The sequence below is a fragment of the Choloepus didactylus genome, chromosome 9, assembly GCF_015220235.1.
Source record: "Choloepus didactylus isolate mChoDid1 chromosome 9, mChoDid1.pri, whole genome shotgun sequence".
Classification (NCBI taxonomy): Eukaryota; Metazoa; Chordata; class Mammalia; order Pilosa; family Megalonychidae; genus Choloepus; species Choloepus didactylus.
In genome coordinates, this window is record NC_051315.1 from 97,785,589 (window position 1) to 97,803,983 (window position 18,395).

General features: G+C 34.9%; 1 protein-coding gene across 2 annotated transcripts in view; it reads left to right on the forward strand.

Moving 5' to 3' along the window:
• The window catches only part of PARD3B (par-3 family cell polarity regulator beta), a 1,159,791-nt gene that overhangs the window by 572,455 nt on the left and 568,941 nt on the right, over positions 1 to 18,395 (forward strand). For both annotated transcript variants that reach the window (XM_037849784.1, XM_037849785.1), the window contains exon 4: positions 464 to 573. In XM_037849784.1, the coding sequence (XP_037705712.1) occupies positions 464 to 573 (110 nt within the window). The remainder of the gene's footprint in view (positions 1 to 463; positions 574 to 18,395) is intronic.

An 18,395-nucleotide genomic window follows, 5' to 3' on the forward strand; every position in this document is an offset into this window, starting at 1 on the left:
ATAATTTATTTCAGTATATATCATGATTCAAAAGATTTCGGAAGCACCAAATGGCAGCAATAACTATATGTCTAGCTCTACTGGATTGCAAATTGCACTGACTTTGTGAACCTCCTCATTTGCTTCCTGAATAATCATTTTTTTCAATACTCATATATTTTTTAGATGAGTTTTAGACCACACACTGTCAACTTTTGCATTGCCTAACAGTTTTCTGTTAAATACATGACTTGTTTTGAAAAGCTGGTGGGGAAAAATGAGAGTTGAAAGATTTTGTTTCTATGTATGATTCTACAAATAGAGGCCAAAGGTCATTTAATGGATTAATTTCACAACCACCCTTGGAAATAGAATGTTTTTACATAAAAGCATGTTGTAAACCTTTCTAATTAAATTGCATTGTGCCATGCACTCTCTTCCCTCCAGGGTTCTTTGACCCCTCACCTCTTCTTCTGTCCTGCAGGCACTCCCCTGTTGGTTAGGAGAAGCAGTGACCCACCTCCAGGCCCACCTGCCGACATCCAGCCAAGCGCTTCACACCCCAGTGGTCAGAGTCTGAAACCTGTTGTTCCTGTAGGTATCCTGCCGTTTGCATTTCTAATGAAAGATCAAAGTGTCTTATCCATAGACTGACTGAAACTTTACAATCCTAAGTAGATAATTAGATAGAGATCTTTTGACTGGCTATGTAGTATTAGTTACAATAGCAAGTATGAGCCTTATTAGTATCTAGATATAGTGATAGCCATTATTATGTGCCAAGCATTGTTTTAAGTGCTTTATGTATGTTATCTAAACTTCTTCGATATTAAGGTAAGCACACATTTTTACCTTCATTTTACTGATAAAGAAATTGAGGCAGAGGGAGGCTTAGGAGCTTGCCTAGTTAATAGTTGCATAGCTATTAAGTGGCAGAGCCAGGACTTTAAGGCAAGTGGCCCAGCTTCTAAGTCCCTGTTCTTAACCAGTCACTCTACTGCGGGATTTCTTCATTCCTCTGCATCCGTAGTGCCTAAGGCTGTGGTTTGTATATGTTTGGTTTGTTAAGGCAATGCTTTGGGAAGTCACACCATCATGAATGGTGATACAGTTTCAGGCGACCGCTATCATGTATAGATGGTGCCAGTACTGGGTTTATAGATCTCAACATTCTCATTGAAGAAAAATAAAATTATATACCACAACTGCTTATAACCACAGATACTTATAACTGGTATAATGGATACTCTTGTAACTGATAAGTTATATGTAGAATAAATTTCCTGAAGAGACAATATCCTTCTTTGATACAGGACTCTGGGCTTGCTCTGCTCATTACTGAGTTGCATTGAAGAGCTGTAATTGTGGTTCATCCATTCAGATAGCTTGAGAGATTTTGATTAATGGTTAGATATCATTGTAACAGGTCATCTTCAGTAGTGCAACCACATTAAAAAGTTTCCTAAAAGTAAGGTTCTTTTCCATTTTAAGTCTCAATGTCAATAGTGCCTTAAGAAAGAAACAACCTTATAGCTATATAAGGATGCTTAGTGAACTGAACAGATTCTGTCTATCTGGTATATAACATCGTTATCAAGAACTAGTGCTGATGTGCATGAGATAGGAGTCAATATACAAAACCATTGGGTATTTAATATTAGATTTATAGCAATGTTTTTGCATATTTGTTTTTCTTCAACAAGAAAGCAAGTGTTCTGAACATGTTTTAGGTGTAATCTTTTCTCACTGTCCTATTTAAAACTCTGTCCTTTTAAGGAAATGTATTTAATGGAACATTAATAAAAATTAGGTGTGTGTTTTCTAATTTAATGATGAGTACAAACAAAACCAGTATGTGGCTTGATTTTTTTTTCTTTTAACACACACTGATTAAGAGCATGTTATTTATGCCTGACTATATTGGATTGGAGGAAAAGAACTATATATAAGAAAGAAAAAAAATATATAATATTTATATAAAAATTATGTGAGGGAACTACAATTTGTTGCTTATTTCTACTATGTCAATACACCCTAAAATGAGAGAGTGTCTGATTAATATGTTACCATCTTTAGCATGCACAAAAACCTCCAACGTGTAGTTTCCTCTTTCTGTCACTTAGGCTCTGTGCTTAGAGCTATTGTAAAGGATTTGACATTGCTTTCTTTAGAGGAAATGTGGGCTACTACCTTTCTCATAGATTCCCAGCCTCACCGAAGTACATCAGTGGTTACCAAGTTGGGATGTAGCGGAATGGGATATATTGTTACTAGCAAAGCTGCGTATGCTAATTCAAGTTACCAAATATGTCTTGAGTCCCTACGTCTAAACAGTAAAAAGGAAAAAGCATATTTGCACCTTTCCTCGCAGTGTTCTCTGTGGATGATGAAGTGCGGAACCGAGACCCAAAGAATAGAGTCTGGTCCTTGCCTTGCCACATAACAGTAGAAATCTAGGCTTCTGTTTCTTCAGTTGTAAGATGATCTCAATGAATGTTTTGACCCTTAAAGTCCCAGGGAGCAGGCATTATGCCTTATTTATCTTTCTATCTCTAGTGCTGGATACATGGGAGATGCTCAATGTATGTTTGTTAGACTTAAGAATGCAAAAAGTCCAAGAATTTCTCAGCAGTTAACCAACTACTCTGACTGCCATTCTGTCTGCCCCTCAAAGAAATCAACTAGGTAAATATTGATCTGCTCAAGTTCTGGTTCACCCCATCCAGGTAATAGTTTAATTGCCCTGTTGTGAAAGGGGTAGGTGAAAGTATTAAGTGAAAATATTCAGGTGTTCTGTTTTTACCTAGAAGGAAGATACATTTGTATATATTATATTACTTGTATGCCTATTTTGCATGTATTATATTATTGTAGGAATGTTTTATATGTATTGTAACTTTATTCATATACCCCTAGGTATCCAAACTTGTGGACTGTTTAGACTTGTGCTGTCAATTAGGGTAGCCACTAGACACATGTGCCTATTAAAAAATTGAAATGTGATTAATCAAAATTGAAATATATTTTAGCCAGATGTCTAACTCCCAAATATGAAAAAAAAAAGTAAAATGTCTCATTAATAATTTTTATATTGATTACATGTGAAATTATAATGTTTGGCATATTGGGTTAAATAAAATATATCACATTTCTTCTTACCTTTTTTTTAATGCAGCTACTAGAAAATTTTAAATTAACACCTGTGGCTCACATTCTATTTCTATTGGGCAGCTCAGCTCTAGATAGAAGAAAAATTGACTGTAGCATTGATGAAATGGATTGAGACCCTTGGGGGAAGTTCTTTGAGCTCCACACCATCTCTGGGGTGACAGCATGTTTAGGTTTGCCTGGGGCACTCCTAATTCATGCCTGTTGTCCTGGCATAATTATCAATAGTGTTCTTGCTAATTCTCAGACCTGTCCAGGTATGGATGATAAATTTTGTGGCACTCTACATATAATGATAGAGTCACTTTTATTGTTTGCTCAGTGATAAGAGGAACAGCCTTTAAACTATGGAAACGATGGAAACGTAACCATAACTCTTAAACTAGAACACACTGCAGAGGGGCCTCTGTATGATAAGGGGCTGGGGTCAGGGAATATGGACTTAAAGACTTCAGATTTCTTTCCATCTCTCAGATTGCATAATTCTACTTGATTCCTCCACAACTTCAGCTGTGCCATATTTGATTCCTATGATTTGATAAGTAGTGATGGATATGCAGACTATGTGATAATGTAGCCGTGTAGCAAGTAGTATGAAAAATAATTGCTTAAAAAGCTACATTCAATTGCATTTCAATTCATTATCCAAGGGAAAGAAAAACAAAATTTCCATCTCTTAAAGTGTTCACATGTAAGTAATTCACAGATGGCAGAGCCCCAAGTGGGTTATGTTCAATCATTCCCAAGAAATTAAACTTACTCATAACCTACAGCATAAAAAGCTGTACAGATGAATATTTGACACATTTGATTATGTTGAAATATTGTCTTTAAAACCACAGTTGATGACTGTTATTTTTAGTTGTACTTCATTAGGCTTACCATAGTGGGATGAGTTTTCTTTGCCCAGAGATATGTGTTTTTGAAAAGTTGTAAAAGTTGCACTTGTTTTCTGGCGGGTTAAATTATTACAAATTGGTTATTTAAGATGTACACTCTCAGACATCTTGGAGTTTAAAAAAGAATTTAAATTAGTAAAATCAGATTCTCTGCAGGCTTCATATTCTGTGTATATTGAGAAGCCACCGAATTTCAGTGTTTGCTACTTATGAGATGAGCAGCATGGAAATTTTTCCCTTTCTTTTACCATAAACCTATCCAGTTAATCAAAATAGCACAATTAACAATGTGCAAATCATAATGGCTATTTATCTTTCAGCAGTAAGAAATTCATTTCTTCTGACTGCTTTTGAAATAAAGAAAGTGAATCCTAGCGGTAGGCTCTTTCAGTGACAGTCTTCCTTGGCTTGATTATAACCTGGTGATCTTGGCTTAAGGACATGCCATAAAACCAAGTTCTTGAAATTGATGTCCCAAGTTTGTGGATGGAAGAGAACTCTAAAACAGATGTGATTTTTTTTCCCTTTAATATCCGGTTAGCCAATGTGGTTGTTTTGTGTTTTAATGACTGTTTATGGTTTCACATTTAACCCCAAGGCAAATTGATCCTGCAGGGTGAGTAAATTAAAAAGTGGATTCTTGGAAATCAAAATGCTAAATATCAAAATTATAACAGTAAATACCATTGTTTGTTCTAAAATTGTTACTTGTCCTGCATCATGATATTGTTAATAAAATATTGGTCTGACTTTTAAAATTCCATGTCATATATACATTTTGTTTAAAAGATAAGCTTGAGTTGTTAAATTAGAGGTCTATGGATGGGTTTCAGAGGATCCATGAACTCTCTGAAGCTTTATACAATGGTGTGTGTGTGCATGTGTGTGTGCATTCATGTTTTGAGAGAGAGACTTCATCACTCTTTTCAAATTTTGAAAGCAGTCTAAAAGATTAAGAATGATCATTTTGGGGGTCAGGGCTAAGTAATGCGGAGAAGCCACCAATTCTTAAGAATATGATGGTTGATGGAGATTAAGAAGTCAAGTGAGAATTGTCACCCCCTGAAAAAAATAATGTCAGCTATTTTATCACGTTATCACCTTTCCCCTCTCACACATTTCACATAAATTCAGGATTTTAAAATAAGTATGTATTTTTGGATTGCTGCATTAGAAGGCCAAAAAATAACTTTGGTTATTAGCAACAGAATTGTTAACAACAGTTAAGTCTACAGGTAAACAATCAGACTGGATGTGAAAGACATCAAGGAGAAGTGTTTTCAGTTGCCCTGTGTGTTCAACAGGTATGAGAAATGAAAATATAAAATACAATGTCAGGCCTTCAGAGTTTTTGATATTTTAATGGCAAAGATAGTAGCAGATAGTTCCTAATGAGAGAAGCATTACTATGAATTGAAATATTCTTTGTGAGACTTGCAGATAACATTATGGAATATTGATTGGGGAAACTTTTCCTTTTAAAGAGCATATATGTCATGTATATATTCAAATGATAGTATATGATGCTCCTGGATTAAACTTTCTCAAATACTTGAAAGAAATCATTGAGGGATTAAAGAGAAATTTCTATAGCTTGACTTTAAGGATTAGAATTATGTAATTGCCGCTGAGATGTCAGAGGATTTTCAGTTATGAGTTGCTGAATATCAAAATCCAACAGAGAAATTCAGCAAAAATTCAGAATGACCAAATTGTATTTTTCTCTCCATTAGTTATACAGTTAAATAGCTGAAGAAACACCAAAACAAAATAATTCTTGTAGACACTGATGTGTATTGGAAGGAAATCTATCCATTGTCTTCCAAGGAGGAGAGATGGATGCTGAAGAGCAAAAGGGAGGGGGAAATAACATGTAATATATAATTGCGTTATTTAGAGATACTGAAGCCTACAAAAGGTTTCTTCTTTTTTTCCCCCTGACACAGTGATTTAATAATAGTCCTGGTGTCTGTAACTCCAGCTGTTCACCCTGTGTCCTGATAAGACTAGAGCTTGGAGACACATTGCAACTATGGTTTTCATATGGCTTTGTTTTTAAGAGATAAAGCTGCCATCCAATATTTCATGGGGCCAAATGTTTACTTAGTTTGGCAAGTGTAGGCAGCTCAATATCTAAGGCAGTTGTGCTTGTAAGATTCGAGTTCAGGAGTGTGTGGCAGGGGGTGGGGGTGGAAGAATCCAGAAGCCCAATTTACCCTGCAACAGTTTTTCACCATATTTTGTAGAAGTTGGTGAAACAGATTTGGATTGTCTGAATATCTGAACCATGACTAATCAAGGAACCTGAGAAATGTGACCCCTGTTTAGGTGTGTATGCATCCCATCATTCATCTTGGCTCTAGTCCAAAAACAAAAGTCTAAAGGGAGGATCACTATTCAGAAGTCAGTTTCAGAAATTAAAATAGTAACCATGACGTTTTCTTTTGCGTTTTGGACTTGACCTGCATACAATGAAAATAGACTGTGTTTTGCTTTCATGTTAACTTAAATTGATTAATCCCTTAAATGTCCAAGCATTTTGCTGTGTACCATCTGGAAAGCATAAGACACAGTTCCTGTCCTGAGGAAACTTACAACCTAGGTATGAAAACCAGATCTAAAGCAATTAAGCAACCCTAGCAATCTGCAAGAGAGCATTAAATTATCAAATAATACATTTTATCTATCAAAATTAGTGTTACTTGCCTTTAGTCTACACTTCAACGGTTTGCTCAGCCTCCCTAACCTCTCAAGGGAATGGTCATGTACAGCATCTCTATTAGTTCTTATCTCACTGAAATATAACTGCTTATTTACATGTGTGCATGTCCTCAGAAGCATGGACCAGTGTATCAGTTTTTGTATTCTAGCTCCCAGCTTAGTGCCTGAAACATAATAGGTTCTCATAAACATGACTAGACAATTGAAATTTTACTTCCGAGATGGACAATATGAATTCAACTCAGCAACTTTTAACCAATTAAACTAATTTTGCATGTGTATGTGTACTATCCAATTCATATATCTATATATATGTATATGAATTGGATTGTGATATCTGTTCGGACATATTGTTTTATTTCCCAATTGACTTAGTTTAGAATTTCATGCCTTAGGACAATGCTACCTGTGTTTCTTGGCATTGTCAAGGGGAGAGACATGTTTAAACAAATTCTCCACTTGGAATTAAAATGGGGTTGGCAGCTGAGGTCAATAGTTGCACTTGTGAGATCTACTTCATCTTTTTTCTTATAACTCTAGCAGTGACTCCAGCATAAGAATTGCGACTGAAATAAGATAGAAAATACATAAAGAGAATAAACACTGGCACTTCTAGCTATGAATTATTATAAAGCCCAATTTTGTGAGTGACTGACATGTTAACAGAGAATAAGAGTATGCATGCATGTCTGTATATAAAGACAGAAATTACACACAGATCCGAATCATATTGCCTGGGTTTGAGCAGAATCATTCTACCTGGGTTCTGTAGAACTCTTTGTCAACAAAACTGAGTTCTAGAATAAGTTGTTGATCTAGGTGGTTTCAGCTTTGGAATTTGCTAATAACTTGTTTAACACATTTTAGAAAATGCTTCCTTAAACTGGAAATTTCTGGACAGGATGCCTATTATACACCTCTTACATCTAAAGATGTCTTCTTCTAAATTTTCTTCATAGTCTATCTTCTTTAAGAAGTTTTTCTGATTTCAAGAGATTTGGAGGAAAATAAAAGTGCTCCCAGGATGTGAATTAATTCAAGAATATGGGAACTTTTACAAGATGTTTCTTGGCAAAACACTAATAAGCATCATACTTTAGAAATATGGGCAGAGGTAATTTGAGAATGTTGTTTGAAATTTGGTAAAGTGGGCAATGAAAAAGAACTTAAAGGAGTTCTATTTTAAAGGTCAGTATTCCCTACCCTGATTGCATTAATAACTATGTGACCCTGAGAAAATTATTTAAATTGTGGATTATTTCCTGAGAAATTTTGCATAATCTAAAGGAAATAATAAAACGAAATCCTATATCAACTCTATTTGTTCTTGGACCTAAATATCCAAACTAGTGAATTCAGGAATCCAGATGTGAATTATTAACTTGGATGCTGTAAATACAAATTTAAATTTTCCTTTAAATGCCTCAATATCCATAGGTATTCATGGAAAAAAAGTTATCTTCCCATCCAAAGCACCAAAATCTATTTTAACTGCTCAAGGGAAGATAGAACAATATTTAAAATACATATACATAAAGAAAAAAAGTCAGCAACATAAAATACATATAGGCATACATATGCACACTTACAGTCTTGGAGGAGGGCCACTACATAAGTCTGAGGACTAAAGTGCAAGTAGATTGTGTTACTTTAAGTGAAAGTCAAGAATGTGGACTGTGTCTTCTTGTTTTGATCTGTATACTCAGTCCATGTTGTGGACATTGAGTAAAGATTGATGGCATGGAAGGAAAGGGTTAATGAGAGTTCACCTTGGAGAAAAGCATTGGCAATTGGTACTGAGAGAGAGAGAGAGAGAGAGGAAAAAAAATTTTTTTTTCTTCCCTTGAGCATGGTGTGATTCTTAGAATTCTTTTCTGATGGTGAATATTTTTCCCACAACATAAACTTTTCAGAATTACAGTTTCATTTTGGTTTCTCCTTTCAAAAATCTAGTTTGAGAATGACACTGTACAGACATTTGAAAGACTTTTCTCTTTCTCAGGAGGGTGGTCCCTTCCCTAATAGCTCTCTCCTTTCAAATAGAATACTGATTTAGATGAATCACATTTTAAAAGTAGCTACTGTGTGTGTTTTACACTTGTGGAAAAATATAGTGTCCTCATAAGCAGCATGTGAGTTTGTCAGTGTACAGCTTTTGATGTCTGATAAAATGATCAGGGACATCTGGAGTGAGTTACTTTTGAAGTTAACTGGCATGAGGCAGTGGAGACTCCAAAGCTTTGACAGATTTAAACTAGTAAAAATCCCTACTTTTAGTAAATCTTTTTAAACTTGAACGCTAATGATTTTTAGGCTTACATAGCCTGATGTTTTCTAACTGAGCCTTCTTTACATGCAAGATTCCGTACCTTTTAAACAAAGAATGGATAAATGACATTTGTTGCAAAGAAAATCATATAGGAATATTCCCTCTTTAAAAAGAAAAGGTAAATTCTTAAGACATCAAAAGTCAGAATTGATTGACCTGCTTAAAGAATTGTATTATATCTTTGCTTTTAATTTCAATCACTGCGTGAATCACCCTAACTTTCTTGATTTTAATTTGTAAATACAATATGTTTGATACCCAACTATGTTCTTATGAAGACCCAAAAATGTAAACAAATAGACATCAAAGCAGTTGATGTTGTTATAATTGATACCAGATGTTTCAGAAATTCTATCAATAGTTCATACATTTATCTAAAATTTTTATTTGAATAGTTTCATGAAATATAGAAACTAGTTAAAGGTAATATAGTTTGTACAATGTGGGTTTTACTTGTATGAGGTGATTCCTTATTATTTCATGAATAAAATGATACCTGTGGATACCTTGGTGTATTTATAATAACTGACCCTGTCACTTTTCAGCCTTGAAACCACTGACCATTCCCCAGTCCCCCTGGATATATTTTGGATTTCTTGGTATGACTTTTTACAACCCCATCTCAGCCTTTATGTTTAGTGTCATCTCTAGCCACACTATGCATGCTATTTACCATTTTTTCCATGTGTAAAGAACGCTTCTGTCCTTGTGTCCTTGTTCAGCTGTTTCTTCTTCTGGGAATGTCATTTGTCCCCCTTTCCCCTGGTGAATGTCAGTCATCTTCCAAAGCCCAAGGCAGTGGTCTTGTTCTTTACCAATCCTTCTCCAACTCCATTCTGTTCCAGTCAGAATTAACCACGACTTACCCTCTGGCATATTTATTATAATCATTTCAACCTCACAATAAAGTTTTTTGCATTGTATATCTGCCCTACTAGACTCCAGCCTAATTGAAGGTGGATCTAATTTCCATCTATCTACCTAGAATTGTCAGCCTTACTCAGCAGTCTGTTTAAAATCAGTTCCCCCAAATTTTTCAAAATAATTCTCATGGCCTTTGGAAGTAGGGACTCTGAAATTTTGGTAGAGAGGGACAAGTAAAGTAAAAATTGGATAACTGTCTCTAAATATCTGACTTCCAGGATGTAGTGTGAACACGTTAGGATAAAGGTTTGAATGAAGAAACTGAAGTTCCTTGGAGGACCTCCCTGATTTTTAAAAACAATGCTGGAATACAGAGAAGAAAAGATCTCAAAATATTTGGATTAACCTAAAAAATGTGCATTTGGAAAAATATGTCAATGATTCCTGAATTTAACTTCTGAGAGGCTTATTGTAATGTTTGATCCTGTGGCTATAACTTTGATATATGATTAACCAACTGCTAACAAATTTAGATGGTGGCATTTTCCAATGTAAACATTGAAATATAAACATTTACTTAAGAACACATTTTAGGCCATGTTTTACTAGATTTGCACACACCAAGAGCTCCCATAATTAAAGAAAAAGTTTCTAATTGTCTTAAATCATGTATAAAAAATTCTACATTCTCAGGAACCTATAAATAAAGTACATGATTTTTCAACATGTACATACATGACTATTCCACCTAAGTAAGCCTATTTATTAATCATATTAGTTGGCACTGACTCCCAGCAATTTTGTAGATGCTTTATTATATATACTCAAATATAATATTTCATCTAATAAAAATTTTCATGTTTGGCTTTTTTGTCTCTGTTTCACAGATGAAGAAGCTAATGCTCAAAGTTTACTCATTTGCCCCAGAATGTATTACTAATAAAGTAGCAGTGCTAGGATTACACTTCAAGTTTATCTTAATCCTGAGTTTAGATTCTTTACATTCCACCGCTCCAATCAAATGTTAGCCTTCGAAGTAGTACTCTAAGAGTCTATACATTTGTCCCTGTGATACTGCCATTGCTTTCAGCAATCTTCATTTGAAACAACCTAAAAAGTCAATTTATGAGCCATTCCCCCAAATCCATTTCATTACTTTTGAGTTATGCTGTATTTTTCCATGAAAAATGATATCAGTCTATTTGACGCCAGAATTTATATTGTAAAATTTGTCTCAAATGACTTGACTGTTTACACAATTCAGATAATCCAGATACTCCTGTGAAGGAGAAAGATTTGCCACCACTAAAGAATTTGATGCAGCCGTTAAAAACATTTATGAAAGAATAAATTCAGATATGTTTATAGAGTTTTATAGCCATTCTTTGTTTACCCAATTGCGTAGTGGTTATGACAACTAGGTTTTATCCCTGACTCATCCATTGCCTCTTTGTCAAATTGGGCAAGTATAATTTTGTTCTCTGTCTGGAAGAAGATTGTCTTCTATCTTGGTCACTGTGGAATTGCAAGGTTAATGCCTTTTATCTTGAGTAGAGCATTTATTTAGCAGACTGTGGGTGCTTAATATATGTTAATAATAGTGATAATAATGAATGTTGATAATTAAAGGTCCTTTATAATTACTAAATTTCTAATGTGTGTTGAATATAATTAAAGAGAAATGATTTGAATTAATATGCATACATACAAAAATTAGAGCTAGCCACCATGTTTATTTTTAGCTTCTTAACTAATGTCATGAAAGTGAATCCAGCATTAAGAAATCCAATTATGATAGCAGTTTCTCCAGGGTCCTATATGGAGTTTCCTATGCAGGGTTAAGAAAGGCATCTGTTTAAGTTGAAAATATTGTTATGACTGGGAAGCCACAAGGGACTTTTGTGATTGGATCTTAACCACATGAAGTTGTGGGGGGGGTCATCATTATTTTTAGTTATCCCCATAATACTCCTAATGAGTTTTACTGTGACAGAAAGGTGCTTTACTGGAAGCTGGGAGCCATCCCAAAAACTGCATGGCAAACAGATCTACCTGGAAGGTCTATATAAGATACAGGGGGAAGAGAGAAAACAATAATCATAAATAAGGACCCAGAAAATTCAAATTGGAAATTAGTCCTTTGACCTTAAACACTCCTGGTTAGTTAAGGCTATTATTTCTTAAGGGACTGTAGTGGTAGATGGGAGATGTGAATCGTGAGAGACAGCAGGCTAGTGTGGTTAAAAACATTGACTCCAAAACCAGATGGCCTGGTTCAAATCTACTTCCGCTACTGACTAGCTGGTTGATTGTTGCCAAGTATTTTCCTTTTTTGGTCTTATTTTTCTCATTTCTACAATGGTGATAATATTAGTTCTTACCTCATAAAATTGTCTTGAGAAATAAATGAGTTATTTATTTTAAAAAATTCCTAGAATATTTTGTAAGCATTATGTGTTTGGTAAATAAATACGTGTATTGGATTTGTGCCATACATTTAGGAGGCAAGGGTGGAAAGACAAGATGGACTATAGCAGTAAGTCTGTGAGTAATCTTTTTTAAAATCGGAATTTGATCTGGTTTGGCTTTAAGGAAAGTGCTTAGCACACAGCTAGAAAAAGAAATATCGATTCCAAAGTTGGGCACTAAATGTATGTTGATTGCCTTTTTGTTATAGAGATCCTTATAAGTTCTTTTCATTTGAAAAACAAAAACAAAACAAAAAAATCACCCTCCAAAAACTATTTCTTTAATTAGTATTGGAACGGTATCAATGAATCTAGTCCTGGCATTCCTCTCTTGATGTAAAATAGTTCTCTGTAAACATTTTGTTTAAGTTGAAAACCTAAAAGGAAACAAGAGAGGAGAGATTATTAAAGAAAGACGGAAATTTCAAATGGTTCAGACCCGCCATCCATTTTTTGCAGTTTCATGAAAGCAGCCTGCCCTTCTGTGCTTCTCTGGGTTGCTCTTCTGGCTCCTTCTGTCTTGAATCACCTCATCTGTCCACACAGCAAACCCCTTCTCATTTATTAAGACTACACCACATCTTTGTAAATCCTTGCCTGAATTCTACTCCTAGCCAGAAGTGTAACACCATTCAAAAATAATTTTAAAAGTAATGTATGATGTGATTTGTTGAGCTCCTGAGTAAAATATGTTGTTGGAGAAAGCAGTGTTTTAAATAGGACCAAAACATCAAGAGGCCAGACATGAGACATACAGAGAGTACAGGATTTGTACCTCTCATCACATATTTCACATGCTTGTTCCCCAACCACTCTGTGGCACAGGCCCTGGTCCTGGCCCTGGCGGGCTCTGCTGTGTGCCCAGGTGGGGTGGACCCCATCATCCTCAGCCTACATGGCTCCCACCGCCACCACCGTGCAAGTGTTTCATGTGTCTGTCATGAAAAGTAGAAACATGGATGTTTGCTTGCATGTCTACCTCCTCTTCTAGAGTGAAGTGCACTGGGGACTGTGTTCTTATCTTTGTAATCCAGAACCTAGCACATATTATTAGGTGTTTATTAATTTATCGAATGGGCAACCAGCAGACTGAATTAATTAATAAAAAATGAATGAACAAATTACTGGGCAAGTAAATGGAAAGAAAAAGGAACAAATCTCCGATTGTTGCAGGCTATTCTTTTAATAGAGAAAAGACTTGAAAAGCAGCACTTAAAGTATTTTTTAAACTTTATATTAAAATATGTTTACATTAAATTTGCAAAAATAATTCAGAAACTACATAGAACTCCAATGAACCAACACCCAGATACCCAGATTTACCAACTGTTAGCATTTTGCCACATTTGTTGTATCACTTTATCTACCTACCTACCTACCTACCTACCTACCTACCTACCTTCTAAAATTTGAGAAAAGGTTATATATATCATTTCCCTCTAACACTTAACACTTCCATGTACATTTCCTAAAAACAAGGACATTCACTTATGTAACCACCTTAAATATAGCTATCACAATCAAGAAATTTAACATTTATGTAAAGCATACAGTCCATATTCATTTTTTTCAGTTATCCCAGCAATGTCTATTGGGGCATTTTCTCCATGATTCGATACAGTCTAGGATCAGGTTCTGCATTTAATTGTCATTGTTTCTTTAGTTTCTCCCTTTTTTAATTGTGGTAGCATATATAAACATTAACTTTCTCATCTGAACCAGCCTGCAGCAAATTATTCAATTTCTAAAAGTAGCCATTTGTGTTTGTGAGGAAGTATCTCACTGTGATTTTGCTTTGCATTTTGCAGAGCATCTTTTTGTGTGCTTATTGTTCATTCATATATCTTCTTTGGAGAATATCTCTTCAAATCCTTTGCCCATTTTTAAAATTGTGTTGTTTATCTTTTTGTTATTCAGTTGTAGGAGTTCTTTAAGTATTCTGGATAGTAGACCTTTATAAGATATATGGTTTCCAAATATTTTTTCCCACACTGCAGGCTATCTTTTCATATATTAATAATGTCCTTCAATGCACAAAAGTTTTTAATTTTGATTAAGTCAACTTTATTTTTTTCTTTTGTTCCTTATGCTTTTGTTTTAAAGTCTAAGAATCCATTGCCTAATTTAAGGTCTTAAAGATATTTCCCTAGGTTTTCTTCTAAGAGTTTAATAATTTTAGCTTCTATATTTAGGCCATTGAGCCATTTTGAGCTAATTTTTACATCTGGTGTGAGGTAGGAGTCCACTTTCATTCCCAGTACCATTTGTTGAAGAGACTATTCTTTCCTCATTGAGTAGATGGGCAACTTTGCCAAAACTCAGTTAACCATAGATGTGTGAGTTTATTTCTAAACTCTGAATTCTCTTCCATTGGACTATATGTCTGTCTTTGTTCTCGTACCAGACTGTTTTGATTAGGGTAGCTTTGTAATAAGTTTTGAAACTGAGAAGAGTGAGTCCTCCAACTTTTTTGTTCTTTTTCAAAATTGTTTTGGCTATATGGGTTCCCCTACCCTTCCATATGAATATGATAATTAGCTTTACCATTTATGCAAAGAAGGCTTTTGTAATTTCAATTGGGAGTTTGTTGGATCTCTAAATTATTTTTGGTAGTATTGCCACCTTAAGATATTAAGTTTTCCAATCTATGAAAATCTTTCCTTTTATTTATGATTTCTTTAATTTCTTTCAGTAATTATTTGTCCTTTTCTGTGTACAAGGCCTTTACATTTATTTTAATTTCCTGGTTGCTAAGACAAATACCACACACTGAGTTTTTATTGGAATTTATCGGCGCATGGTTTTGAGTCTAGAAGTCCGAAGTCTCCGCATCAAGAATGATTCTTTCTCCAAGATGACTGTGGCATTCTGGGACTGGTTACTGCTCATCATTGATCCTTAGCTTTTCTGTCATGTGGCAATGCACATGACAAAGCTCGTTTCCATGGCTTTCTTTCTATGTGTCTGAATTTCATTCTGCTTATAGTGGAATTCCAGGGAAAGGACTGACTCATCCTGATTCGTTTGGGCTACACCTTAACTGAAGCAACCTCATCAAAAGGTCGTATTTAAATGGGTTCAAACCCTCAGTAATGGATTAATATTAAGAACATGTTTTGCTGGAGAACATTGCTCCCAGTCATCAGGATTTTCTATGTTACAGGATGGTGCCTTCTGTGAATAAGGATAATTTACTGCTTCCTTTCCAATTAGGATGCCTTTTATTTCTTTATCTTATCTAATTTCTCTGACAAGAATTTCAGTACAATGTTGAATAGCAAGTTTAAAAGCAGGCATCTTTGTCTTGTTCCTGATCTTAAGGGAAAACTTTCAGTCATTCACCGTTGATGTCACCAATGACATTAGCTGTGGGATTTTCCTATATGCCCTCTATTATGTTGAGGAAGTTACTGTATATTCCTAGTTTTCTTAGTGTTTTTAACAATAAGGAGTGCTGAATTTTGTCAGATGCCCTTTTATACATCTGTTGAGATGAACCTGTGTTCCCCCCTTCATTGTATTAACTTGGTGTATTACGTTGATTAATTTTCATATGTTGAATCACCTTTGAAGTTCCTTAGATAAAACCAACTTGGTCATGGTGTATAATCTTTTTAATGTGCTGTTGAATTTGGTTTGCTAGTGTTTTTTTGAGGATTTTTACATCTATATTCATAAGGGAAATTGGTCTGCAATTTCCTTTTCTTGTGATATCTTTATCTTGCTTTAGTCTGAGGGTGACACTGGCCTCATAAAATAAATTGGAAATTCTTCCTTCTAAATTCTTCAATTTTGGGGGAAGCACTTAGAAAGGATCGGTGTCATTTCTTCTTTAAATGTTTGGTAAAATTCACCAGGGAAGCCATCTGGTCCTGAACTTTTCTTTGTTGGGAAGTTTTGATTATTCAGTTTCTTTACTTGTTTTTGGTCTCTTGAATCTGTTTCTTCTAGTGTTAGTTTATGTAATTTGTATGTTTCTAGGAATTTGTCCACTTCATCTAGGTTATCCAATTTATTGGTATATAATTGTTCATAGAATCCTCTTATAATCCTTTTTATTTCTATAAGGTCAGTAGTAATGTTTCCCGTTTCATTTCTGATTTTTGCTGAGTCCTTGCTATTTTTTGCCTTGTCAATCTAGTTAAGACTTTGTCAATTTTATTGATCTTTTAAAGGACCAACTTTTCATTTTGCTGATCCTTTCTATTGTTTGTTTTTCTATTCTCTATTTCATTTATCTCTGCTCTAATATTTATTATTTCCTTCATTCTGGTCACTTTAAGTTTTTTTTCTTCTTTTTCTAGTTCCTATGAAGTTAGGTTACTGATTTGTGATCCTTATTATTATTAATGTAAGCATTTAGAGATATGAATTCCTCCCCCCCAAGCACTGCCTTTGCTGCATCCCATGTTTTGTTGTATTGTGTTTTCATTTTCATTTGTCTCAAGATATTCCTTAATTTCCCTTGTGATTTCTTCTTTGACCCATTGGTTGTTTAAGAGTCTATTGTTTATTTTCCACATTTTTTTTAATTTTCCAGATTTAACACCCTAAATCTGTAACAATCTTGTTTTGATGTGATACCAATTTAACTTCAACTGCTTACACAAAATATATTGCTGTACCCCTCTGTCCCCCCACATTTTTGTTGTTCTTGCCAAAAATTGCATCTTTATACCTTTTGTGTCTTCAAACATAGATTTATTATTAGCCATAACTTAACTGCTCTTCCACAGTACTCCAGCTGCCCTGAAAACCACCACCATACAAAGGGCAGTCTCTGGGATGGTAAGCCTGTGACAAGTGTCCTGATCAGTCCTTGAGGCTATCTCCAGACAGATTAGCATTGACATACCTGTGCCCAGCATGAGCACAAGGGTTCTCTGCTCCCTCCAGATCAGGAGGGATCAGGGAGCACACTGGGAGTGTGGGCCACCTCCACCCATGCCAGGGAGGAGGTGGGGGAAGGGCCAGTGAGGGCACCACAAGGTTTTTGTACCCTTTTCAAGTGGCCCTTTTCTTGATTTGACACTTGCCCCATTACTGCAACCCTTTAATTGTTTTCTGGAGCTCTGAGAAAAATAGTTCTGCCAGTTTTGCTTAATGTGTGAAGTTTCTGTGGGGGGATAGAATCCTGGAGCATCTCACTCTACCATCACACCAAGAATCGTGTTTTTGAAGGAAATGTATAGTATAGCATGTATATTTTTGCACTCACTTTTACCAGTAAACAAAGTAACTGTAATTCATTCAGCATGATTTTTTTTATCCATGTCTGTATCACAAAATGAAAACAGAGCAAACATAGACCTCTGAGAGCACCATCCATTTCTGCATTTATAATGTATTTCAAACTCAGTTCCTTCCCATCACTTTTCAGCTTCTTTAATTGTAAACATATTAGCAATGGGGTGGGGTGTCCTTTGTAAATATTTGTAGTAGTTCAAATTCAGCCTCTGGTCAGTACTTTCTAAATGATTTGTAAATATGTAATTTAATATAATCTTCAATATATATTTGGAAGAATAATTATAGAAACTACAAAAATTAACATTTGAAGTCAAAATTTGAAATTAGAGGCTTCATGCAAGTGTGTTATAGTCAACAAAAAGGGAAATGTCTAATCTGAAACTAGATGTGAAAATCCATGAACTACCTTCCATAAAATAGCAAGTAAAGTATTTATCCCAATATTCCTGCTCCATTTTTTTTTCTTTTTAGTTACTTGTAGTCTTTGACAGAAATATTGTAGAACCATGCTATATCGTTTCCTTGTGTGATTCAGCACATGCAATAGAAACCCTAGGGATAGAATTGTTGATTTGTTGTTTTCAAGTATCAGACATAATTTAATTTATTTATTGCATCATGTTTTCTGAAATAATTTGCCTTAAGAGTTGCCAGACTGATTTTTTTCTTTTAAAGATATTGATGATTTTCAAATTGGTGGAGCAAGGGTCATGTGTA